Source organism: Eretmochelys imbricata, chromosome 2 (genome assembly GCF_965152235.1).
Source record: "Eretmochelys imbricata isolate rEreImb1 chromosome 2, rEreImb1.hap1, whole genome shotgun sequence".
Taxonomy (NCBI): domain Eukaryota; kingdom Metazoa; phylum Chordata; order Testudines; family Cheloniidae; genus Eretmochelys; species Eretmochelys imbricata.
Window position 1 is genome coordinate 255,651,306 of NC_135573.1, and position 27,118 is coordinate 255,678,423.

The following is a 27,118-nucleotide window of genomic DNA, read 5'->3' on the forward strand; positions in this document are numbered from 1 at the left end:
AGCTGATGTAAACTGGATTAAAACTGGCTGAAGATCTGGCTCATTATTTTAAAAAATTTAAGAACACTTTAGACTCTCCTTTTTTGTATCTTAAAAAATAATCTATTAGTATCTCACCCATGCAACCAATTGTTGTTCATAACAGGGCAAAGTAGCAGTTCCACTGAGGAGTCTCCCTGCTTCATATTGGACCCTGTGTTTAATGATGTGTTAAGCGTATAATCGGAGGTCAGCGGGGCACAGTAAATATTCTCACAATGGTTAAGGGACCAGGAGAAAGGAATAGAGGCTTTCTTCTAAGCAGCAAAGTATCTAAACAGCTTTCTGAACTCAGGCCCCTTTCACAATACCTGAAATTTTAACCCTAACTATGAAAGGTATTGATTATCTGAGTAGTAATTGACCCAATGGTGTCTCATCTGTCAAAGATACCATTGATTGGAAGCCACTATTACTGTGAGAAAGCAGAGTCATTGAAATTCTTGGAGCAGGGCAACTATGCAGGATATCTGACCGCCAATATGGAGGATCTACTGTTACAATTTAATCCCTTCCCTGACTACTCTTATCTCTACAGTGCGTAGCATTAAAACAGCCAACGCACCATGATTTAATATATATCTGAATCACATTATCCCACTCGATACCGTACCAAAGTCTGTATAATTCTGTTTTCTGCAGAGACCCATCACCTCCAGGCAGGATTAGTGTGCAAACCCATGTATACAACCACACATATAAATATTGTATAGGAAAGGACCCAGTCACTTAAAGTACTTATAAACAATTGGCATAGGAACAAAAGTCAATGCTTGCAATATGGATCTGAACCAATGCAAATAGAATATACAATATGCATTCTATAGTCACCACAAAAATTCAACAATATCAACATGCATTCCAAAATATAAGGCTAATATAACAATCATCATATATATATATATATATATATATATATATATATATATATATGTTATTCAGCATTCTAAACCACCATCCAAAATGTAAAAGCCTTTAATGCATGCTAAGCATACCACAAAAGACATTTTCCAGAGAAAAATCTTTGTCACAAAATGTATTCTTTCACATTATATTAATGGCTTGTACAGTTTTTACATATCCACAGCTACTCTAGGTGCTCCCACTAATTTGCAGGACCAATGCAAAGTAAACTGGCAACCTTTCTACAGATTCCAGACTTTACTATATGAATTTGTCTCCTTGTTTATTTCATGCTTTCAAGATTAGAATCTGATATGCAGACACTAAGCCTTTCCCCTTCTCAGTTTAGTTTTCTGAAATTGAGACAAAGTGATATCGATCTGCAAAAATGAAATTTTATTCAATTGTGAATCTGGTTATGGAAAATGTCAGTTCTTGTTTTCTATCATATTAGTGCCCAATTTTCTGTCAAGCCAATAATATCAAATTCATTTCACCATTACCTTTGTGTTTCTGGAAAGGATAAAAGAGCATAGTAAAATGATTTTACACATTTAGAGCAGGCAGTTTATTCTGGTACATTGAAGAATGCACAATTACTAGGGTTATCAAGCAATTAAAAATTAATCATGATTAATCGCACTGTTGATAATAGAAAACCAGTTATTTAAATATTTTTGGATGTTTTCTACATTTTCAAATATATTGATTTCAATTACAACACAGAATACAAAGTGTGCAGTGCTCACTTGATGTTTATTTTTGATTACAAGTATTTGCACTTTAAAAAACAAAAGTAGCAGCATTTTTCAATTCACCTACAAGTACTGTAGTGCAATCTCTTTATCATGAAAGTTGAACTTATGTAGAATGTAGAATTATGTACAAAAAACTGCATTCAAAAATAGAACAATGTAAAATTTTAGAGCCTGCAAGTCCACTCAGTCCTACTTCTTGTTCAGCCAATTGCTCAGACAAACAAGTTTGTTTACATTTTCAGGCGATAATGCTGCCCACTTCTTGTTTACAATGTCACCTGAAAGTGAGAACAGGCGTTCTCATGGCACTATTGTAGCTGGCATTGCAAGATATTTACGTGCCAGATGTGCTAAAGATTCATATGTCCCTTCATGCTTCAACCACTATTTCAGGGGACATGCATCCATGCTGATGACAGGCTCTACTCAATAACAATCCAAAGCAGTGCGGCCGACGCATGTTCACTTTCATTATCTGAGTCAAGAAACCACCAGCAGAAGGCTGATTTTCTTTTTTGGTGGTTCAGGTTCTGTAGTTTTTGCATAGGAGGGTTGCTCTTTTAAGACTTCTGAAAGCATGCTCCACACCTCGTCCCTCTCAGATTTTGGAAGGCACTTCAGATTCTTAAACCTTGGGTCAAGTGCTGTAGCTATTTTTAGAAATCTCACATTGGTACCTTCTCTGAGTTTTGTCAAATCTGCTGTGAAAGGGTTCTTAAAATGAACAACATGTGCTGGATCATCATCCGAGACTGCTATAATATGAAATATGTGGCAGAATGCGGGTAAAACAAAGTGGGGGACATACAATTCTCCCCCAAGGAGTTCAGTCACAAATTTAATTAACACATTTTTTAACGAGCATCATCAGCATGGAAGCATGTCCTCTGGAATGGTGGCTGAAGCATGAAGGGGCATACGAATGTTTAGCACATCTGGCACATAAATACCTTGCAATGCTGTCTACAGAAGTGCCATGCAAATGCCTGTTCTCACTTTCTGGTGACATTGTAAATAAGAAGGGGGCAGCATTATCTCCTGTAAATGTAAACAAACTTGTTTGTCTTAGAGATTGGCTGAACAAGAAGTAGGACTGAGAGGACTTAAGCTCTGAAGTTTTACATTGTTTTGTTTTTGAGTGCAGTTATGTAACAAAAAAAATCTACATTTGTAAGTTGCACTTTAACAATAGATTGCACTATAGTACTTGTTTGAGGTGAACTGAAAAATACTATTTCTTTTGTTTATCATTTTTACAGTGCAATTATTTGTAATCAAAAATAATATACACTTTGATTTCAATTGCAATGCAGAATACATTTTCTATATATGAAAATGTAGAAAAACATCCAAAATATTTAATACTTTTCAATTGGTAGTTTATTAACAGTGCAATTAAAATTGTGATTAATCGCGATTAATTTTTTTAATCATGATTAATTTTTTTGAGTTAATTGCATGAGTTAACTGCGATTAATTGACAGCCTTAACAATTACATAACTCTTTCAAGTCCTGGAACTATATTTTGCACATTTCTGAAAGGAGCAAATTTTTTGCAAGACTGACTCTGTACCTATTTTTGCCATATGCAGATTTTTTACAACTACTGTCCCTTTTGCTAATTTTATCTTTCACTTTTAGATTTAGTGCATTCTTAACTTTATAGTTTTAACCCAACCTTTATTTTGTAAGCCAAGATGCAAAATAATTTACAAAGCAAATGATCATTGGAATACTGCCCAAACGGATATCTTAATAATTTTCATTTGTTCCTTAGTGTGATGTTTTTGTTCAATGTCCAACCATGCTGGCCCCAAACTACTGCAACTATACTATGTGTGACAGAGAGGAAAACATTATGGCTGTTAGAGATAGAGCGATTACAGTGCAAATGATCATGCATAGGAACAGAACACAATCATGCAAGTTAGACAATACAAATGATGGTCACGCATGCATTCTCCTTTTTTCCTTGTGCTGAATTATGTTCCGTGGCTTATAGATAACACAATATGACACAAGACTTGAAGCAAATCATGAAACACCTCTTTGAATGAATTATTAATGAAGGGCCTAATTCTCCTCTGATTTATACTGATTTTACACCAACATAATGCCACTTGTTTAAAAGGAGCTACTCCTTATTTACATCAGTGCAAGTGACAGCTGATTAAGGACCTGAATATGTAAACAGACAAAACTATTAAGAATTTATGTTAAAGTTGAGACGCAAACATTGCAAAACTAAGGACCAAATTTCTGTTATGTCTAGAAATAATGTATACAGTAAAGTCATCTATAAGAGATGGTTTTATAACACTGCATTCCCATTAATATCTTATTGGCCATGCCTGAAACCTCCTTCCCCATAATTTCTGTTGGGGGTAGCCTTTTGCCACCCAATGCCCTACTTGGCATCTGAAGGCCCTCTAAATCAGGGGTTCTCAAACTTCATTGCATGGCAACCCCTTTCTGACAATAAAAATTACTACACAACCTCAGGAGGGGGAACCAAAGCCTGAGCTCACTCGAGCCCCACTGCTCCAGGCGGGGAGAGAAGGGGGCCAAGGCTGAAGCCCAAGGGATTCAGCCCCAGGAAGGGGTGGCCTGTAACCTGAGTCCCAACACAGAGGGCTGAAACCCTCAGGCTTCGGCTTGTGGAGTTCAGGCTTTGGCTTCAGCCCTGGGCCACAGCAAGTCTAAGCCAGCCCTGGTGACCCCACTAAAATGGGGTCCCGACCCACTTTGGGGTCCCAACCCACAGTTTGAGAACCACTGCTCTAAATCTTCAACATTTCCTTTCACCGATTCAGATGGGCAGAACCTCAGTTTGCGTAAATTGTCATAGCTCCACTGATTTCATGGACAATTACACCAGCTGATGATCTGCCCAATGGATTTTAAGGCTTGAAAGGACATTGTGAACATTTAGTCTGATCTTCTGTATAGTACTGGCCATAGAAAAGGTCACCCAGTAATTCCGACATCAAGCCCATACCTTTTGGTTGATCTAGAGTCATATCTTTTAGCAAGACATCCAATCTCAATTTAAAGATTTCAAGTGATGGAGAAGCCACCACACTGTTAGGTAAATTGTCCCAAAGTTTAATTATTCTCAGTGTTAGAAATGTGTGCCTTATTTCTAGTATGAATTTGCTGAGTTTGAGCTTCTATCCACTGAAGCTCATTATGCCTTTGTCTGCTAGGTTAATAGCCCTCTACTATTAGAATTCTTCTCCCCGCGTCAGTACTTATAGACTGTGATCAAGTCACTTTTTAGCCTTCTTCTGGATAAGCTAAGTAGATTGAACTTCTTAAATCCCTCCTTGTAAAGCAGGTTTTTCAGACCTTGAATCATTTTTGTAGTTCTTTTCCAACCCTTGCCAATTTTTCAATGTCCCTTTTTAAATGTGTATGCCAGAATGTCAGTATTTAAGTAATGGCCTCAAGTATGCTGTATTAAGAGGTAATATCACTTCCCTACTCCTACTTGATATTCCCTTGCTTATCTTCAGAGAATCACATTAGCTCTGTTAGCAATCACATCACACGGGAAGCTCATGTTCGGTGGATTATTCACTATGACCCCTAAGCCCTTCTCAACCACTGTTTTCCAGGATACAATTCCCCATATTACAAGTGTGCTCTATTTTCTTTGTTCCTAGATGTATGCAGTATTTGGCTGTATTATAATGAATGTTATTCAAGTGAGCCCAGATTCCCATTTGATCGCTCTGTTATAATTAATCTATCCTTAACATTATTTACCACTACATTAATTTTTGTACCATAAGTAAGCTTTACCAGCAATGATTTTATATTTTCTTCCAGGTCACTGATAATGATATTGAATAGATTTGGGTCAAGAACCAATCCCTGAGACCACACTAGAAACATTACATCACTGGATAACAATTGCCCATTTACAATTACTTTTTGAGATCTATCAGTCAGACAGTTTTTGGCAGCAGGGTTTGGCAGCTGTGTATGCACCATTAGGCTACCCCTAGGCACCAGCAGAAGGCTCTCCTGCAGTTTCCCTGGGGGAGGCTCCCTCCACAGGGTTTCTCTTTGGATATCCAGAAGGTAGTTCTCTCCTAACTCCTAGAACTCTCTGTTGGGCTGGTGCAAGCCGAGGATTTCTTCTGCCTGCACTGGAACTTAGCCCATTGGCAGATAGGAAGAAATAGGATGTGGAGGGCATGGGGCCTGGCCACTCTGAAGTCTAGTCATGACAGGCCCCTGTTTACCATACAATCAGGGACCCCTTTTCTGGGTTGGACCCTGCAGACATCACCCCTCCAAACCTATCAATGCCTCCAATTCACTGGCCCCAAATCACAGGTCTACCTCTCTATCTTTTAGTCAGGACCAATTGACTTCAAAGCTTTGGCACAATACAGTTTAGTGAAGCATTCTATGAGAATTTTCTTGCTTATACCTTAGTTCTGCAACGTACTTTGAGCTCCTCAACTGAAGGCACTATACAAACACAAACTATTATTATCTCCTTACTCTGTGCGTTTGCGTCTCAACATTAACATTATTTAATCTCTCTCTCCTCTGGTAATTTTCCTTGTGCATTCTGGAGCATATGTGTTCCTAATAATGAAAGGTCTTACTGTCTCTAGCCATGGTAAGTATGGTTAGACATGCTAAAAATATAATAAATTGATTTTCCAGTGGCACGTAGTCTCGATTATACTTTATTATAATTTACAAGCTAATTCAGTATCTCTGATAGCTCAGAAAAAGGAGGCACAAATACTATACACATTGCAACTATACCTATGGGGTAGGGAGGACAAGAACTTTATGTCAGGAAACCTGGGATACCCCTGAGTATGCGCATTTTAGGAACAGCATTTCTGGGACTGATGTAATAGAAAATGGCCTTCTCCTGCAGGTTTACAGCAAACCAACTACTTCTCCAGCTCTCAGTAAACATCCCACCAACCTTCCTTCAGTGTTTCTCTACTCTCTCAGTTTTTCAGCCTCTCAAATGCTCCATACTTTGGACTTGTCTACACACGGAAGTTGCTAGGTTTAACAACAATTTAGTTAAACTGATACAAACTCATGTCTCTAAGGTGCCACAAGTACTCCTTTTCTTTTTGCAGACTCATGTATGGATATTCTTATAAGACTTTAAAACTAGCTATATGGGTTTTGACTGAGCTTGTATATTTACCAACTTAAGCTAAACCAATGTAAGTCGGGTCTAAATCAATTTAAGATGTCCACGCACAAATCACACCTTTAGCTAAACTGGTACAACTATGCGTTTAGATCAGATCTTTATCCCTCTCAGCTGTGCCATATTTCTCTGTTCCTGCTAGGGCTCCTGAATGTGGTAAAGCAATGTGGCCTGTAGTAGGTGAAGCTGGGTATATGGCACAACCCACACTTAATAAAAATATGGGGCCAGTTCCTCAGCTGGTGTAAACAGAAGTAGTTCTATTAACTTTAGTAGAGCTGCACCAATATATACCAGCTGGGGATCTGGCTGCTTAAGCCTATGCACTGTTTTGTGTGTGAATACTCTTTAAAATACGATATCGTATGGGTTCACTAAGAAGAGTGCAGTGTTTTGAACCAAAACAGTTCAAATTTGGATGCCCCACACTGCTCCACCAATGTACTTACTTCTTATAGGGTTAGCTCAATTTCTAGGCTCATTCAGTCCTCTGGCTGTCTTACTATGGTATGATTATGATATGGAAACTGGACCACTAGGATTTCAGCTGAAACCACCAACTTGTTGCACATGAACTATATAGACTTTTGATCGCCAGTGACTTATATTGAATTTGAACTTGCGACCTAGAGGCAAAAGAAGCCATATTCCAAATTCATTTTATTATTAACACCTTATCATTTTCCTTGACATATTTTAGGGATTTGGTTTCTCCACATAGGACAGATGTAATTTTACATATATCTAAATCAGAAATCTTGGAAATGGTGTTTAAGTTGGTACCTTATATACTCCCAAGTGTTACAGGTTGTGCCATACAGAGATTTGTTTTGCCATGTGATCTACAGTATTAATGGTACCCTTGACTTATACAGAATGCAGTTATCATCATTTGATAGTCATGCATGATAAAAATTGTTTAAAAAACAAAGCCCAAATCCAGATACTTAAACATACTGTACTTGCTGTGCTCATCAAGCACAAATAAATATGTATGATACTGGTGGATACATCCATACATTCAAGCAAATGCAAATGGGAGAGGATAGACATGCAAGACAGAACAATGAACACAAGTCACATGGTTAAAATGCTAATCCTGGCATTCTATATTAAAATTGAAATACTTTAGAGAAAAGTTTTTTGTGAATTTGCTCATATGTTTTCCATATACAGTGTGCCTCTAATGTTCATTTTCTTTATTAGTGAAAAAGTCCTCAACAACTTTGCGATTGATTCTAATTTTAATAAAATTTGGAGGCAGGAGCAAACCTGTAGCAAAATTATTTTCCCTGATGTGCCTCATAATTAAAGAGACAATTGTTAGCCAGATGTTACCTCAGCCAAAAAGTTGTTTTTAAAACACAGTATGACAAGTTATGCAGCGGGATTAGCTTATCATGAAATCCACCAGAGAGTAAAAGCTGCAGCTGTACTAATGCAATCAATACAATGGAGGGTTTTTTTTCCCCACACGGCATTATCATTCATTTCCTTTGCAGTCATAATGAAAACAAAACCAAAGAAATATGGCCCTTTTACATGCTTGATGTTCACACAGATGGGCTTCGATGGTTGCTTTGTTTACTCTTACCCTCATCCCTTCAAATCGTGACAATGCTCTTAATGGTCTCAAAGCTCGGAGAGTCCTAAGGGATTTAATAGGACCCATTTCGGAGTATCCAAGTGAATTAGCTATGAGGCTTATTAAAGAGACCTGAATGGAGACATAAAGCAAAAGTCCAAACTATTAGCACAATCCTACCATTTTACTTCTCTTCTGCCTTTCCCTCCTGAAAAGAAAAAACCTGTTAGTGGGACAATGACGAAATACCCTAAATGGAAGACATTGAATTAGATCAATGCAGAAAGAAAAGAAGTTTTAACATCCAGATATATACACAGTTCTTTCCATGATGCCTTCAGAATATAAAACCTTTGTTTCCAATTGAATGTAAACTCGTAGAAATAGAGTCTATTTTCCACTAGCAAAGCACACAGGTGCCTAGTAATGTCAACAGGAGCTTTTTGGCCAGAAAAAGAGGATATCACAAATACAAATCTGCGGCACCGACATTTTATTTAGCTTACAGCTGACAGAGGTGTGTGTGTGCGTCTATCATTAGAAGTATTATTAAATCATGTAAATGCTGCAATTTAGTGCTCTCCCAATGAATCACTTTAAGATCCTGCAAGATCCAATGATTTATTAAAATGATAGAAGATTTTAAGATTGCCATTGTCGACTGAATTATCAATCATAAATACTGATTTTAAAAGATCTCCCCTTAACCTGACACTGGATCTGAGTTTATTATGGACTCTTTAAAAGAATTATGTATATAATTTGTATGATTCTTTCCATTTTCACCACTATCTGGAGCCCCACACAGCACCTAAAAGAGAAGATTCTATGTTATTTTCCTGTAAGGAAAGTTAGAAGGTGCTCAGCATTAAAGGTGCACATACTTGATAGACACTAAAAGATACCCTTACCCTTATGCTCTCAAATCTGGATAGGGCTCGGAGGGGCCTCAAGGCCCTCAGTGTTCTGAGAGATTTCATAGTGCCCAGCTGGTCATAATCAAGAGTTGTTGCTATCAGGCAAACAACTGAAATCTGTGCAGATTGAATGGAATTTGAGATTATTCATCAGATGAACAAACACGAAGTAAATGGGTTTTACAGCCACAGTTGACATTCACAGCCTGAATTCTTACTAACCAGGGAGTGAAAAAGGAAGCTACTCCCATACGCTGTAAGCATCTCTAGGACTTTCAAGAGTAAAATAAACAGATTAATTTTTGTTCCATCTTTACAACCTTTTCTATAGCCAGGAATTGAGATTTTACGGACTACATGCATTAATATGTGCATTGCTCACTCTGACAAATCCTTTGTTCCTGTCTATCTAAGGTACTTATATGGCCCCCATTACTATAATATCTGAGTGCTTTCCAGTCTTGAATGTGTTCATCTTTCCCACCCCCCCTGTAATGGAGAGACGTGCCATTACCCCCATTTTACAGAGGGGACCAGAAACACATCATGCAGGAGGTCTGTGATGGAGCAGGAAATTGAACCCATGTTGTCTAAGTCCCAGGCTAGCATCCTAACCCCTGGGCCATCCCTACTCCTATAAGCTTAGTCATTTAACTACACAAAGCAGAGCAGACAGTAATCATCTCTAAATATCTTTGTACAATGCACTCAGTGTTTTAATTTTTTATAAATTAATGGTTCTATTGCACCTTTTAGACACAGCCAGCAGTAGGGTAGCAGCTCCTGGAGTTAATAGTGCCAGGGGCAGACACAATGGGCCAGATTCTCAGCTGGTGTAAATCAGCACAGCTGTGCTGGAAGAAGCATTGGTGTACAGCACACAGCACTAGCCACTGATACACACTTTAACATGGTGCAATAGGCAAACTCACCTCACTGATTCAGCTCCTGTGGCTGGAGTGGAAGGAAGACTGATAATAAATGCTTCTGTACCATGGTGATAAGCATGGTATAGAAACTTACTAGGCAGATAGATCAGACATAGGCTAGGTTTAAGTAGATAATTTTTATAGGTTCCATATATTAATTAGTGATATTTTTCTCTCCCTTTCTAAGGCTTGCTCACTTGGGATTAATGATTAACTATGGCAGCCTGGCTTTTACAGGTGGAGGGCCTATGAAAAACATTTAAAACTCTCTGTAACGTTTCTGAATTGCATTAGGATTAGTGTGGTATAAAGCTTTTACTGACACTCATTTGGGATGCTCTGTCTAGCCTGGTATTGTCTTCACCGTTCATTATTAATGTAGCCAACCAAAACTCGGTCTGCTGAAACCTTTATAACCACAGTGTACTACATTGCCAAGCAGTCTCTCATTTTCACACTCTCTCATGCTCATGCCTACTGCTGTAAATGTTCATTTAATATTTGTTTGCCTTTCACTCTGAGTTTCTTGAAAATTGTGGTTAAAATCTGGACCTTGATATTGCATTAACATAGAGTTAAATTCTGCTGTCCTTATTCACTCCACCCATTGACTTCAATGGGAATGTTGCCCAACGAAGGAGAAAGGATTGTAGGATTCAGCCCATAGTATTGGGCACACATATAAAATAGCTTTTCAACTGTTGACTCTCAACATTGTAACATAATTGGCATGACTGAGGTATGCCCCGTATAGTAAGGACTCCACTACAGCATAGATACACAGCCCTGTGAGGTGTACTGCCACAGTAGGAATTTCAGAAGGTGTCTGGACATATTTCTACTCCTACCCCCTTTGGAAAACTTAATACTGATAATGTGTCTGCCGCAAGCTTCATGCAAGTGGTCTTTTTTGTCCAGCTATGCTGGGAGTAAAGGGGGTTGCTCTTTTAAGAATTTCTTACAACGGGTGGGAAGAAGTGGGGAAGTTTACAGGGATGGACAGGAAGGGCAGGAAGCAGTTGTGCTCAGGTCAGGAGAAAGTAACTGCCCTGCCCTCCCTGCTGACTGGAAGAGTGGGAGGATATTTATACCCCATGCAGCCCTGAAGAGGCCCTCTTTATGAGGATCAAGGTGGCAGCATACACCCACCCTGAATATGGCAAAATGACTGGGTTCCCCCTTGACCTGGTATGGACATTATGCTAGTTACTCTTGTCCTTGTGGGGAGCTGGGAAGGAATTTTTCTCTCACCAACAGATTGGCCAAGCGGACGGGGGGAGGGTTCACCTTCCCAACAGCTGGTCTGAGACCCAATGGGGTGGAGTAAGAGGGTTAGGTTATAATGTCGCAACTTATTACATAAAACTTGTGGTGGATGACCAGTGCAGGTGTAACCCACAGACCTCCAGGGTGTGGTGTTCTGTCCCATCTAGTGGCACCGAGACCACTTAGAGACAGAGAGAGAGAAAATGAGTCTGCTCCTACAGCCTTAGCTAACAGCCAGTTGGCTTTTAGCTCATGTGCTAGAGGCTCATGCACTAGGCTCCAGAGGCCCCAGGTTTGATCCTGCCCGCTGACGACTGGGGTCTGTCGACGTTTCACAGGTACTATGGGAGGAATATGGGTATTGGATAACACAGATTGGAAAAGGATTTGAAGGAAATCATTCCTTAAGGGAGCTGAGTAAAGGGGTTTTGGGGCCCCTCCATCTCGTACAAGGGGAAGCGACCCCTCTCCTTTTCCTAGCACCCTTTAAAGGAGTTGAGGAAGGGGTTTGGGGCTCCTATGTCTGGCATAGCGGGGAGTTGACCCTCCTCCTTCCTGTACTGTACTATTTGTTGCCAGGTACTCCCGGATATTTTAAGTGAATAAAGTTGCAGCCTAATTAAACCACACCTGGTGCCTCCTGTCTTTTGTCTGGCATAGCCAGACAATGGCACTAGTCCTGCAGAGCCCTTGAGTTCCCCGTCCACAGTTGTTTGCCTGTGGGGGAGGTGAATGAAAAAGAGAACTGTGTGCAATATTATGAATAGGTTGAGAGATGATATGAAAAACAGAAACTAAATTACCAACACACTTGCTAGAAGTTCAGCTCTTTCATTTTTTAAAAAATGTATTTTTACAACAAAAGGATTAAAATGCAGTGCAACAACAATCCTTTCCCCTTGTTATCTTTACCCAGATGAGTTACAGGCAAAACTTTTGACAGGTTTTCAGGTCTCCCACAATTCAGGGGCGCTATTTGGGGGCGGGGGGACAGGGAAGGGCTCTAGCCCCTCCTGAGTTTTGTAGAGGAGATCTACTAACCCTAGCCCCAGACTGAGCTCTTAATTGCAACATCTTGAGTGTGATATGTGGACCTCAGAAGCTGTGAGCAGCACCGGCTTTGGGGCAGGGAATTTGTTTATAAACAAATTTCAGAGTAGCAGCCGTGTTAGTCTGTATCCGCAAAAAGAAAAGGAGTACTTGTGGCACCTTAGAGACTAACACATTTATTTGAGCATAAGCTTTCGTGAGCATCCGATGAAGTGAGCTGTAGCTCACGAAAACTTATGCTCAAATAAATTTGTAAGTCTCTAAGGTGCCACAAGTCCTCCTTTTCTTTTTATAAACAGAAGCAGGGTGATAAAGATAACAAAAGCCTTATCATTAAAGTAAATTAAGGATCCTTAGATGATCCTGAAAGGACTGCCAGGCACTTCAGTTAAAAGACAGGAAACAAAGGGTTGGAATAAAAGGTGAGAATCGAGAGAGGTACATATTCAACATGTTCATAAATGATCTGAAAAAGGGGGTAAACAGTGAGGTGGTAAAATTTGCAGATGATACAAAATTACGCAAGATAGTTAAGTTCATAGCAGGCTGCAAAGAGTTACAAAGGGATTTCACAAAACTGGGTGACTGGGCAACACAATTCAATGTTGATAAAAGCAAAGTAATGCATTTAGCAAAATATAATCCCAACTATACATACAAAATGATGGGGTCTAAATTAGCTGAACTGAATTGAATTCAATCCATCAATAAAGAAATCTTGGAGTCATTGTGGATAGTTCTCTGAAAACATCTGCTTAATGTGCAGTGGCAATTAAAAAAGGTAACAGATTATTGGGAATCATTAGGAAAGGGATAGATAAGAGAAAAAATATCATATTGCCTCTATATAAATCCACGGTACGCCAACATATTGAATAGTGCGTGCAGATTTGGTCACCCTATCTCAAAAAAGATACATTGAATTTGGAAAAGGTACAGAGAAGGGCAACAGGAATGATTAGGGGTATAGAGCTTCTTCTGTATAAGGAGAGATTAAAAAGACTGGGACTTTTCAGCTTGGAAAAGAGATCACTAAGGGGGGACATGATAGAGGTCTATAAAATCATGACTGGTGTGGAAAAATTGAATAATGAAGTGTTATTTACTCCTTCACATAACACAAGAACTAGGGGTCACCCAATGAAATTAATAGGCAGCAGATTTAAAACAAACAAAAGAAAGCATTTCTTCATAGTCAACATGTGTAACTCTTTGCCAGGGGATGTTGCAAAGGCCAAAACTATAACAGGGTTCCAATCAGAACTAGGTAAGTTCATGGAGGATAGGTCCATCAATGGCTATTAGATAGGGTGGACAGGGATCCAACACCATATTCTGCATGTCCCTCGCCTCTGTTTGCCAGTGGGCAACAGGGCAACTAGATGATTGCCTGTTCTTTTCATTCCCTCTGAAGCACATGGCATTGGCCAGTGTTGGAAGACAGGATACTGGGCTAGATGGACCATTGGGTCTTACCCAGTATGGCCATTCTGATGTTCTTATATAGAACCCAGATGTATCTGCTCTCTGCTGTAACCCACTGGACCCTGCTCTCCTCCCAGAGTTGGGATATAACCCAGGAGTCCTGATGGGGTCTCTCTCTCCACAGTTAGTAATAAAGTAAGAATATACATTAAAATTTTAAACCGAACCAGTGTCCCTTAACTGACTTGCCACAAGACATCAGAACATGTTGTTATTAGAGCTGAGTGTGTCTAATATTTATTTAATTTTCTTTCTTTTTTAATGGAATTAGACACAGGACTCCTGTCAGCTAATTGCTAAGTTATCTGCCAAAAAAAAAAAAAAAAAAAAAAAGAGTTTTCAAGTGCCTAAATAGCCCCAGGAGTCATGGTTAAACCAAACCAAAATCTGAAATGGTGCCTCTGCTGCACATGTGCTTTATTTTCTTCTTCCCTCAATCCCAGATTCATGGGCCATAGGTCCACCTCTGCTCAAGGCCAAAGGTGCATTGTTCAAATCCTGTAAGACCAGGTTTCAGCTCAGAATGGGTTACCAGTTTCTCCAGAGTGCCAAAAATGTCACCCTGAAATACATCACAGGTGCTGCTGTCCTCCTGACACAGATTTACACAGTATTAGATATCTATTCAGAGGATTAGGCTGTCAAGCTGTGTGATATTTGGCCATGATTTACAAGGCTGGAGTCAGTCCTCAGTTCGAGACAACTTGTCTAAATACTCTACTGTTGATTTCAAAGGTATTTGATTTCTCCCTGTCAAATTTTATTTACAGGAAAATCACTACAGCAGAGAGTTGGCTGTTTGGACTTGATTAACTACGACCCCAAAGGCTATTAAAAAAAAATCAAACAGCTTTCAAAATCAGCGCTGACTGCCCCACCTAAGCATGGCAAAAAGGAAAGTCAGCACTTTTCTAATGTGTGTTTTTTCCTTTTGCAAGCTTGTGACCTGTCTTGTATTCTGTATTATATCAGACTTACCCCCTGAACCCTGCAGGAATCTGGAAAGCACTGGTGGAGAGAATGTAAGCCCCAATTTTAACAATAGTGCACATTTTTCTAACTATTTTAATCTTTGTATTTATAGCCAATAGGATTTTCTAGGTAAAACTACATCTGAAACCATGAAATATGGTAATGTTATGGCACTTAGCTTACTCTAATGGAGTTTCTACAGTCTCCATAAAGGTGTATCTTCATTAGGAAAAAAACAAAAAGCATGTTCTTAACTCATGTCAGCTAACATGATAACTAATATGAGGTAAAATCCTAGTGATGACCAAGCAGTTTGTAGTCTTCACACATATTAGCTGGTCAAGATAAAAGACTATGCTGGAACCTAGGGTTTATACAGACCTGCTAATGTGTTAACATTAAAAGCTGCCTTGGCATCCCTAGGATTTTACCTTATATAAGTTGCCATGTGTTAGCTAACCCAAGTTAAGAACATGCTTTATTTTCCTAGAGAAGACAAGATCAAAGAGCAACAAGGAGTCCTTGTGGCACCTTAGAGACTAACAAATTTATTTGGGCATAAGGTTTTGTGGGTTAAAACCCACTTTATCAGACGCATGGAGTGGAAAATACAGTAGCAGGTATATATACACAGTACATGAAAAGATGGGAGTTGCCTTACTCACACCTTCTTGTCAACTGTTTGAAATGGGACACCCTCATTACCACTACAAAAGTGATTTTTCCTCCCTTGGTATTCTACTGTTCAGAATAGCCTACTTCCACTTTAATTGAATTGTCTCGTTAGCACTGACCTCCCACTTGGTAAGGCAACTCCCATCTTTTCATGTACTGTGTATATATACCTGCTACTAAGTATATAAGTACCAATGCCTCTTGGGGCATGGGGCTTCAGCCACCTAGGAAGGTGTGGGCTGGGGTGGCTCCAAACCCCACACTGCCTGGGGAACTGTGGGTTGGGGCTGCTCCAACGCCCCCACCACCTGCAGGCTGGTGCTGCTCCAGCCCCTCTGCTGCGTTAATTTTGCTTTCAGTTAATTGCAGGAATTAATTGCGATTAATTGATGACCCTAGTGGCAGCAGAACAAGATAGATAGATAGAGAAAACTAAAACTATCCATTAAATATCCTATGCAAAAACATATTCACAGTGGAATGTGGAGAAGGAGGAAAATGTTCCTGAGGGAAAAGAGGTACTGGTAAAATAACACACAGTTCAGGGAAGGAAAGATAATTTAAGGGGAATAGAATCCTAGAATATCAGGGTTGGAAGGGACCTCAGGAGGTCATCTAGTCCAACCCCCTGCGCAAAGCAGGACCAATCCCCAACTAAATCATTCCAGCCAGGGCTTTGTCAAGCCTGACCTTAAAAAACTCAAAGGAAGGAGATTCTACCACCTCCCTAGGTAACGCATTCCAGTACTTCACCACCCTCCTAGTGAAAAAGTCTTTCCTAATATCCAACCTAAACCTCCCCCACTGCAACTTGAGACCATTACTCCTCGTTCTGTCATGGGGTACCACTGAGAACAGTATAGATCCATCCTCTTTGGAACCCCCTTTCAGGTAGTTAAAAGCAGCTATCAAATTTCCCCCTCATTCTTCTCTTCTGCAGAATAAATAATCCCAGTTCCCTCAGCCTATGCTCCATAAATATGGAGATGAAGATGTACTGTTTGTAGACAAAGACAAATTTATAGCATTTATGATATAAGCAATCAATTGCACTTTACAGACAGAGGAAAAGACTAAAAGAATAAAAAAACCCAAAGTGTCAGAAAAATATTTTCATATAGGCAATCGCTCGATAAATCACATTCATGCCATTTTGAATCACAGAAGTGCAGGACTGGAAGGGATCTCAATAGGTCATCTAGTTCAGTCCCCTGACCTCAAGGCAGGACTAATAATAACTAGACCATGCCTAACAGGTGTTTGTCCAACCTGGTTTTAAAAATCTCCAATGATGGAGATTCCACAACCTCCCTAGGCAATTTATTCCAGTGCTTAACCACCTTGACAGTTACGAAATTTTTCCTAATGTCCAACCTAAATCGCTCTTGCTGCAATTTAAGACCATTTCTTCCTGTCCTATCCTCAGAGATTAAGGAGAACAATTTTTCTCCTTCTTTCTTGTAACAACCTTTTATATACTTGGAAACTGTTATCATGTCCCCTCTCAGTTTTCTCTTCTCCAGACTGGAAAACCTGGGTTTATTTAATCTCCCCATCTGGGTCATGTTTTCTAGACCTTTAATAATTTTTGTTGCTCTTCTCTGGACTTTCTCCAATTTGTCCACATCTTTCCTGAAATGTGGCACCCAGAACTGGACACAATACTCCAGATGAGGCCTAATCAGCATGCAGTAGAGCAGAAGAATTACTTCCCATGTCTTGCTTATAACATTCCTGCTAATATATCACAGAATGATGCTGGAGTTTTTTTGCAAAAGTGTTTCACTGTTGAATCATATTCAGCTTGTGATCCACTATGACCTCCCAGATCCCTCTGTGTAGTATTCCTTCCTAGGCAGTCATTTCCCATTTTGTATGTGTGCCACTGACTGTTCCTTCCTAAGTGGAATACTTTGCATTTGTCCCTTTTGAATTTCATCTTATTTACTTCAGACCATTTATCCAGTTTGCCCAGATCATTTTGAATTTTAATTCAGTGCTCCAAAGCACTCATAACCCCTCCCAACTTTGCATTATCTCCAAACTTGATAAGTGTACTCTCTACACTATTATCTAAATCACTGATGAAGATATTGAACGGAACCAGACGTAGGACTGATCCCTGTGAAACCCCATTTAATATGCCTTTACAGTTTGACTGCAAAGCATTGATAACTACTCTCTGGAATTGGTTTTGCTCCATCTAGGCTATATTTTTCCTTAGTTTGTTTATGAGAAGGTCAGATGAGACAGTATCAAAAGCCTTACTAAAGTCAAGATATGCTACATCTACCACTTCCCTCTATCCACAAGGCTTGTTACCCTGTCTAAGAAAACTATTAGGTTGCTTTGACATGATTTGTTCTTGACAAATCCATGTTGACTGTTACATATCACCTTATTATCTTCTAGGTGTTGCGAATTTCTGTAATTCCCTGGGTGGTCCTTATTCCATTTTGCATAGATTGGCACTATATTTGCCCTCTTCCAGTCATTTGGAATCTCTCCCATTGTCCATGAGTTTTTGAAGATCATCACTAATGGCTCAGATATCTTTTCAGTCAGCTCCTTGCATATTCTAGGACAGTGGTTCCCAAACTTATTCCACCGCTTGTGCAGGGAAAGCCCCTGGTGGGCCATGCCAGTTTGTTTACCTGCCGCGTCTGCAGGTTTGTCCTACCACAGCTCCCACTGGCCGCGGTTCACTGTTCCAGGCCAATGCGAGCTGCTGGAAGCGGCAGCCAGTATGTCCCTTGGCCCGTGCCGCTTCCAGCAGCTCCCATTGGCCTGGAGCAGTGAACCATGGCCAGTGGGAGCCACAATCAGCTGAACCTGCGGATGCAGCAGGTAAACAAACCGGCCTGGCCCACCAGGGGCTTTCCCTGCACAAGTGGTGGAACAAGTTTGGGAACCTCTGTTCTAGGATGTATTTCATCAGGCCCCACTGACTTGAAGACACCTAAATTGTCAAAGTAATTTTTAACATGTTCTTTCTCTATTTTAACCTCAGATCTTATCTCTTTTTCACTGGCATTCACTATATTAGATGCCCAATTGCTACTAACTTTTTTGCTGAAAACTGAAACAAAAAGAAAAGGAGTACTTGTGGCACCTTAGAGACTAACAAATTTATTTGAGCATAAGCTTTTGTGAGCTACAGCTCACTTCATCGGATGCATCCGATGAAGTAAGCTGTAGCTCACGAAAGCTTACGCTCAAATAAATTTGTTAGTCTCTAAGGTGCCACAAGTACTCCTTTTCTTTTTGCGAATACAGACTAACATGGCTGCTACTCTGAAACCTGAAACAAAAAGGGCATTTAACATGTCTCTCATTTCCGCATTTTCTGTTATTGTCTTCCCCCACTCATTGAGTAATGGGCCTACCCTATCCTTGGTCTTCCTCTTACTTCTAAAGTATTTGTATAATATTTTCTTGTTACCCTTTATCATATGTCGCTCACTAGTTTAATCTCATTTTGTGCCTTGGCCTTTCTCATTTTGCCCCTACATACTTGTGTTGTTTTTTAATATTCATCATTTGTCATTTGACCTAATTTTTAGCCAGTTTGTATCCAAAGATACTCTTCCTGTTTCTCGATAGGTAGTAGGTAATACTGTAATTTAAACAACATGATTCTAACATTTTTTGCTGGAACATAGTCTAATAACACATGGTCAGGAATTAAAGAAAACTATTTTTGAAATGGAAAATAAACCTGACATGTACAAGAAACATGGTTAGTGACGAAACTTACGTTTAGACTTCCAGGATACTATGTAATCATATGTGGAAGAGAAATAAGAGGAGGAAGGTCTTAGTTATGTTGACATAGATATACAGAACTTATGTTTTGGATACAATACTGTTGAGATTCCTCTGCAGAATAATAGCACCTTTATACAAATCTATAAACTTTACAACCAGTGTGCAGAACTAGACAGTTTAGAATTGGAAGAGTTAGCAAAGGGCTCAAAGGCCCATATATTATTTGTGGAGACCTTATTAGCCATAATGAATTATGGGGAAGCAGGAAAACTGATTATAATGGCAAATGCATGGAATAGTTCATTGAGATGCATAACCTGGCATTGCTCAATACTGGAGCGCCTACTAGATTTTATTTGGCGGATGGAACCTTCTAATGTTTAGATCTGGGAACTGCAACTGCATCCGATGAAGTGAGTTGTAGCTCACGAAAGCTTATGCTCAAATAAATTTGTTAGTCTCTAAGGTGCCACAAGTACTCCTTTTATTAAAAAAGAAGAGAAGTATCTACATTTAGAGTGCTAACAGGTCACTGTAACCTGAACGGTCATTTATATTTATGAAAAAAGCACAAAGATTGGTTGTGAGACATATTCAAAGTATAAGAAACAGTTTAGCATCTGTTGTGGCAATGCAGGAACAATTACACAGAAAGAAAGATTGTCTATGAAGAATCGAGACACCTCAGGGTGAAGGAATATAGGCTGAAAGGATTGGTGAGAATACCGGGAAAATGGAGTAGCATTAAAAAGCATTACTTCTCTTTTTCAAGGATACAGGACTGGGTGAGAGGATATAGATTTTTTGCTTATGCGAAAACTGTGCTAGGTAGTGGTTTTTGCCTCACATGCTGAAGTTGTGGCACCATAAAACAACAGTGAAAGAAAGAAAGGGGGCTGCAGTGTGGAAACTGACAGTCACTCTCTGGGCTTAAAGAGGGAAAAGGAAGAAACCCAAGGAGAGAGAGAAGCCTTGGGATCCTGGCCCTGAGGGAAGGGTTTACCCAGAAGGGTGGAGAAGAGAGCCCGTGGGAGCGAAGCAGAAAGCAGCCCAGGGAAAGAGCAGTGAGGTTAGAGATTGTGCAGACCGTGGCTGCTGGTTGCAGGGTCGCTGGGCTGGAACCGGACTAGTGGGCCATGGGGGCCATAACAGAACCTAGAGTAGATAACCTATCCTACTTAACAAAGCAGGATAGCTTCCTACTACATATTTTCTGGTGTTTTGGTTAGTCTTATTTTTAATTTGCAAAGCATTGGGGCTTCTAGTGTTTCCTTTGTAGCATTTCATAGAACCCAAGAGATCTCATATTGTTAGGAAGTTTCCAAATATTCAGTCTACATTTTCCTTTCCTTAGTTTAGTCCAGTTGCTCTTTGTTATACTCCATTGTACACTCCCAAATAATCCCTCTCCCTCCTTGACATTTACTACCTTCATTATCTGCAGGCGCTTAGGCTGTTTTCATGTTCCCATTAACTTGCTACTTAATCCATTTATATAGACCCACATTATATACATGCCTGATTCAGATTTTACTCAGACTTTACTCAGGCAACATTTGGCTCTGAAGCTAGACCATGTGGGTGTTTTGCTTGAGTAAAGACTGTGTATAAAGTGAGTAGGGATGTCAGCATTTGGCCCATGTTATTTAGTTCTTTTTCCATCACGACTCAGTCTTTCTCGGTCCTTGATAATTTTTGTTGCTCTTCTCTGAACTCCCTTCAATCAAACAAATAGTGTCAGATGGTTCCACATGGAAGGGGGAAATTTTTACTTAGGATGCTGATACATCAGGTGACACTAAGAAGGGTACACCACACTACATATGTGGAAACACTGAATGTGTGGGATGAAGGAGGAGCTGGAGAAGAAAGTGATCAGGTAAAGGCTTCCCCTCCACAAATGGCACAATATCCATGCCTTGGCAGCACTAATTTGTAAATGGGAGTCAACACACATGGATGATTCAAACTACAAAGGCTGCCGTAGCTTATAGGAAACACAGAAGCCATCCACAGCTGTTACTACTATTCAATATTTATATTACAGAACTGTCCAGCAGGATCAGGATCAAGGCCCCACAGTGGTAGGCACTGTACAAAGATATGTTCTCTGCCCTAAAGAAGCTAAAGTCTTGTGCGCTGCACGGCAGACACCATGGGCACAAGCTGCTGAATTAAGTAGGTGAGTAGGCACAAACTCCTGCTACAGGTTTGTATATGTGGCGTCTAGCTAGTGCAGATAGCTACACCAATTTGTGTTTGTAAGTTTGTTCCTAGGATATTCCTGTAGCCTTGGGTCCAGAAACTACAATTCCCAGGATGCACCACAAAGTGGGGGGGAAGGGTAGGCTAGGGTGACTGAAAGAAAGAGAAGGAGGAATAAGGTGAACTCTGAGAAGGAGCCTGGGGAATAAACCTTATCTATACTGTTATCTAGTTTCCTGAGTCTTCCTCACAGGGATTGAGGTACAAACACGTCCTTATGCAGTGACATTAGCTTCAGTTTGGGCTGTGTGCAGTGGGGTATTTGAACATTCCCACTATTGTTATGCCAGTGTGGCATACACACTGAGTTTAATTTACCCCTCTGTCTATAGCGCATCTATTACATAATACTACTTATCATAAACTTTCACAGCTGCTGGCTACTTCCATATTGACTTCTATGAAATGGCAATATGTGTCTCAAACTGGACTGTCTGAGAGTGCTATCTCTAGCCTTTCCTTGCCCTCCCACCCATCTGTCAAATAATAAAAAAAAAAAAATCATTTGGGCAACCCAACTGATTCTTCATTGGCCCAGGGAGTGGGAGTCCCACAGACACTACTGACTATATAGTAGGTCCAGTTTTTGTTGACCAACACCATTATGGAATTTACTGGAATTTGCTGTTTGTAGGCCTGTTTCTGAAAACCTTACTGGCAATGAGTAGCACCAATTCTGCTGAATTGTCCCATAAAGCCAATGGATGAATTGAAGTCAATGGCAAAATTCCATTGATTTTCCAGGCTTTCACCCAGTGAGACTTCTTCTGCTATGCAATAGGAGCAATGTGGCAGAATCATTCCCTGTGAAATATATATTGTTTAATCAAATAGGACGTTTTGGTTTTTTTTGCACCGAGCCTCAGTTCATCTCAGTACGGAGCCAAACCAGAGGTCAGCCCAAATTCCATTAAAAACTTCCTAACATTTGTTCCATGGATGCCACTTCTGAAACAGCATCATATAGTGTCCAGATCAGACACAGAGTTAAATTTGCCAATAGACCTCAGGGGCTTTAGACCAAAATAATCATGATGTTGCCTGCCCAACCTTGGCTTCTTTCATGTTGCTGAAGAAAGGTGGGTATTGTAGAAATCCCTCAAATCTTGGTATTTAGGGAAGTTTGTTCCACCTGCTCCTCACTTTTATTGGTCATGGACAGTTTTATGTATACAGATTGCCCCTGCCAAGTGGGATGATATAACTCAAACTGAAAGGAAACTGGTTTCAGATGTTGGCTCTAGCGGTGGTCTAAGCCTCCTGGAATCAGGAAAGACACAGCCAAACTAGTCCCATCACTGCTCTATCAAAATTTATTTACTAATACTTTCATTTCCGGTTCTTTCAATGTTGTGCCCAAGAAAAACTAGCTTCAGAATCTTGTGTCTAGATTAACCACTTAAAGTGGCCACCCCAGACAGCCCCAGAGATTGTCAGGTCCATGCAAAATATTTTATAGGCAGGCTTCTTGTCATCTATATGGCTTAGCAGAACTAGCAACATGTATCCAGACTGTCCCTTTATAGAATATATGCATTTTTTCCCGGGCAGCAGCAAGAATGATTGATGAATTAAACAGAGCTAAAATATTGGTAATGAACTCTGAAAAGAAACTAGCCTGATTAATAAATGTTTAAAGTTATTGCTAAACTGCTTCTGGTGAGATAAACATTTGAATTTGTAAATCAGCTTTAGAGTCTGGTAATAATTAATATTTAGCTGGAAAGTATTTATTGTCTAGGAGTTAATTAAATAAAGAATATTTCAGTGATTCAGTGTCATGGATTTAAAATCCAATATTTAAAGAGGATGGTGCAATGTTCTTTAGATGACAGATTCCATTTCTTATTTATTTATGTCCCAGTAGTGCCCAATGAAGATTAGGGCCCCATTGTGTTTGGTGCTGCACATATGCAGAGTCAAAGGCAGACCCTGCCTCAAAGAGTTTACAGTCTTTATAGATAAGACAGATGGAAGGTGAGGAAAAAGAATCTGCAACATACAAAATGACTTACTTTTAAACTGGGGTATATTACAAAAGGAAAAAAATCCAAAGGATTTTTAAAGCGAATTAATAGATAAATTAAAAACAAAACCCCCAAATCATACAGTGGTACTTTATGTAGGTGCTGTCTATATTCCACAACTGCACAAATAGGCAGCTTTACCCACCATTATTTACAACATAAGTCATAGCCACCACTGCCTATGCTAGAGGGAGCTCAGCCCCACCCCCTAGTTTAATTTTCTTAGCTACCCACAAACCTACCCAGCTCAGCAGATGAAGCCCCATGTCTGGCAGCACCAGGGCCAGAAAGGGGGCAGGGTGTCGCAGGGGAAGGGCCTGCCTGCATCCTTGTTTCCTGCCTGGAAGGTGGAGTTAGATTCTTCAGTCCTAGCAGGAGGTGCTGGCTCCTAAGCAGCACTTCCTAGAAAGGTTTGCTGAGACAGGGCGAGAGGATTTTGAGGGGATTGGGAGGGGAAGGGGAGTTTCAAAGGAAGGGGGAGATCTTGTGTGATGGGTGGGGAAATGGATTCTTGGGGGAAAGGGGGAGATCCTGAGGCCCCATGTTTGGTAGGGCTGCGGAGGGGGCAGGGTGAGGAGTTGCTATGGGTGGGGAAGGGCAGCACCTGAGCACAGATGAGCGCATCAGGTGATGCTGTGGTGGGCTCCTCTGAATCCATGGGCAGTAAAAGCCAATGGTCTGGTGCAACCATAATTTCTCCCCCTTGTATATATGCTTGATGATACAGTCTTTAATTACGTGATCACATACTATGTTTTTTCCCATGACAGTTTACAGCAGCTGAGGATCTGCCTTCCAATGTTTAGCTCCCTTTCCTATGTACACAGACAACTGGATACTTTTAGTAACATATTAGTAATATACATACACATCATTTCTGGTCATGAAATCTTCCTGCACCCCAGTGATTTGAATGGGAAATTTTATAGAATGATGTCTCACTGAGGTCATCTGAGTTAACTAGTAGATTTGTATGTACTGGAACAGAGGACCACATCTCTGTTTTGTAAGCCACCCTCAAGGACCTAAAAATGTATTACCTCAAAATAATTTACATAGGTTCACTAGACCTACCCTTTTAAGAACTAGAATCAATTTTCTAGTAGAATTTGATTTGAGAAAAGCAGTGGTTCTCAACCAGGGGTACACATAACGCTGAGGGTACATCAAGTCATCTAGATCTTTGCGTGGTTTTACACCAGCTACATAAAAAGCACTAACGAAGTCAGTACAAACTAAATTTTCATACAGACAATGACTTGTTTATACTGCTCTATATACTATACACTGAAATGTAAGTACAATATTTATATTCCAACCTATTTATTTTATAATATATGGTAAAAATGAGTAAGTCAGCAATTTTTCAACAATACTGTACTGTGACTCTTTTGTATTTTCTGTCTGATTTTGTAAGCAAGTAATTTTTAGGAGAGGTGAAACGTGGAGGTATGCAAGACAAATCAGACTCCTGAAAGGGGTACAGTAGTCTGGAAAGGTTGAGAGCCACTGGAGTAAAGCATAACAGTCCAGTGGTATTGAAAATGAGAGTCCAAGTGGTATACTTGCTTTTTTTATTTATTTTTGTCCAGATTAACCCCAAGTGGTAGGCCAAAGCATGGACTTTGAGTAATTACATATCCCAGTGAACAGTACCACACTGGTGTGGAGATTAGTCTAGGCATTATTAACAATTCTGCCTCTATGGTATCCCAGGTCTGATATAAAACCCACTGAAGACAATGGAAGTCTTTTCATTCATTTTAGTGGGCTTGTCAGGCCCTCAGCATGCATGTCCTGGAGATTTGTATGTGTCTGCAATACTCTGCACAACGGCCAACCTCATATTTTAGGATTAGATGATGTGATGACTGCTTCCTTTCTTGGGACACATAGCGCATTCTTATGCAACCAGAGGTGTATTTTCTGCCATTTGAATCCACTGATGCTATTATTCAAATGTTTAAAAAGAATGGAGTTAGGGATTTCCAAAGGGAGCATGGTAACTAGTCTGGGTACTTTTTCACCTGAGTAGTCTCACTGACTGCAATGCTCTTGTTCCTAAATGCTCACGAGCATGGATAAGAGTTGCACAGACTAGCCTTTTTAAAAAATAAAACACCATGTTTTTATGTACAAGAAGAGCCATGTCCCATTTTGATATTCAGAGTAGAATACCTCCCAGACCTTTTCATATTATTTGTTTTGCTCCTCAGCAGAAAATGAAGCTGTTGGTAACAGCTATATCTTGCTTTTTATTGTAGTCCCCAATTCCTGCTCTTAATGGGGCTAATGAAATCTGTGATATACAAGATCAGTTTAAATAAATTCATCAGTAAGTTGTGTATTTTGCTACTAGAAATCAGAGAGTGGTACCTGCACCTTCAAAAACTTCTAGATCTATATCGTTCTAAAGACACCATCTAAGTTTCTAGTGTTCATCTTCATTCTCTTCAAGGCCAGCAGTTTCATGTTAGTGTGCCTATGTAACACAGAGCCCAATACTGTGAGCTAATGTTGAACCCCAGCTGAAGTCAATGGTGGTTGCGGGTACTTAGTGCCTCACAGAAAGCACTCACCAAGTCACCATCATGGATACTTGAGCCCCAAGAAAGAAACAATAGTCTGGTTAAAGCCATACCAGACCAGAAGCATGAAGAAGTGGGTTCTAGCCCTGGTTCTGCTGGATATTTCATATGTAGTGTTGTGTATTTGACCAGCCCAAAAATAGTCAAATATTTTAAAGCACTAACTTATTAAAACAGTAACAAAAAAGGTTAAGACTTTATGGTCTCCAATAGGCTTAAATATGTACTGATGTCCAACAACCCTCCTTAATGAGCATTAATTCCATTATACCGTATGTTTTTTTAAAAGGCATCAACCTACCTTCAGATTCTGGAAGTACAATTCATACCACTTAGACATCTAGCTACTTGCCTGCAAGATGCAAATCAGCTAATTAGATATCTAAGTGCTTTCAATTATGGACACAAAGGAGGAAAAGTAGTCTTGTAGTTATATAGCATTAGATGGGAACTCTGGCGGTCTAGATTCAATTGCCAACTCTACTACAGATTTCCTTGAACAAATTGCCATCTCTCTGTGCCTTACCTCCTTGTCAGTAAAATATTTAGACTCTAAGCTCTGTGGGGCAGTTACTTTAAAAAAAATTTGTACAGAACCTAGCATAGCAGGGTCCTGGTCCATGACTGGAGATCCTAGGCACTACAGCAACATAAATAAATAAATGATTTTCCTAACAGACAGGCTGTTGTGAA

The 27,118-nt window shown here is 39.9% G+C and overlaps 1 protein-coding gene across 4 annotated transcripts in view; it reads right to left on the reverse strand.

Moving 5' to 3' along the window:
* LOC144260769 (sodium channel protein type 5 subunit alpha-like) overlaps window positions 1–27,118 on the reverse strand; it is a 263,536-nt gene that overhangs the window by 20,720 nt on the left and 215,698 nt on the right. For all 4 annotated transcript variants that reach the window (XM_077809502.1, XM_077809501.1, XM_077809503.1 and 1 more), the window contains one exon: window positions 8,493–8,615. In XM_077809502.1, coding sequence (XP_077665628.1) covers window positions 8,493–8,615 — 123 coding nt within the window. The remainder of the gene's footprint in view (window positions 1–8,492; window positions 8,616–27,118) is intronic.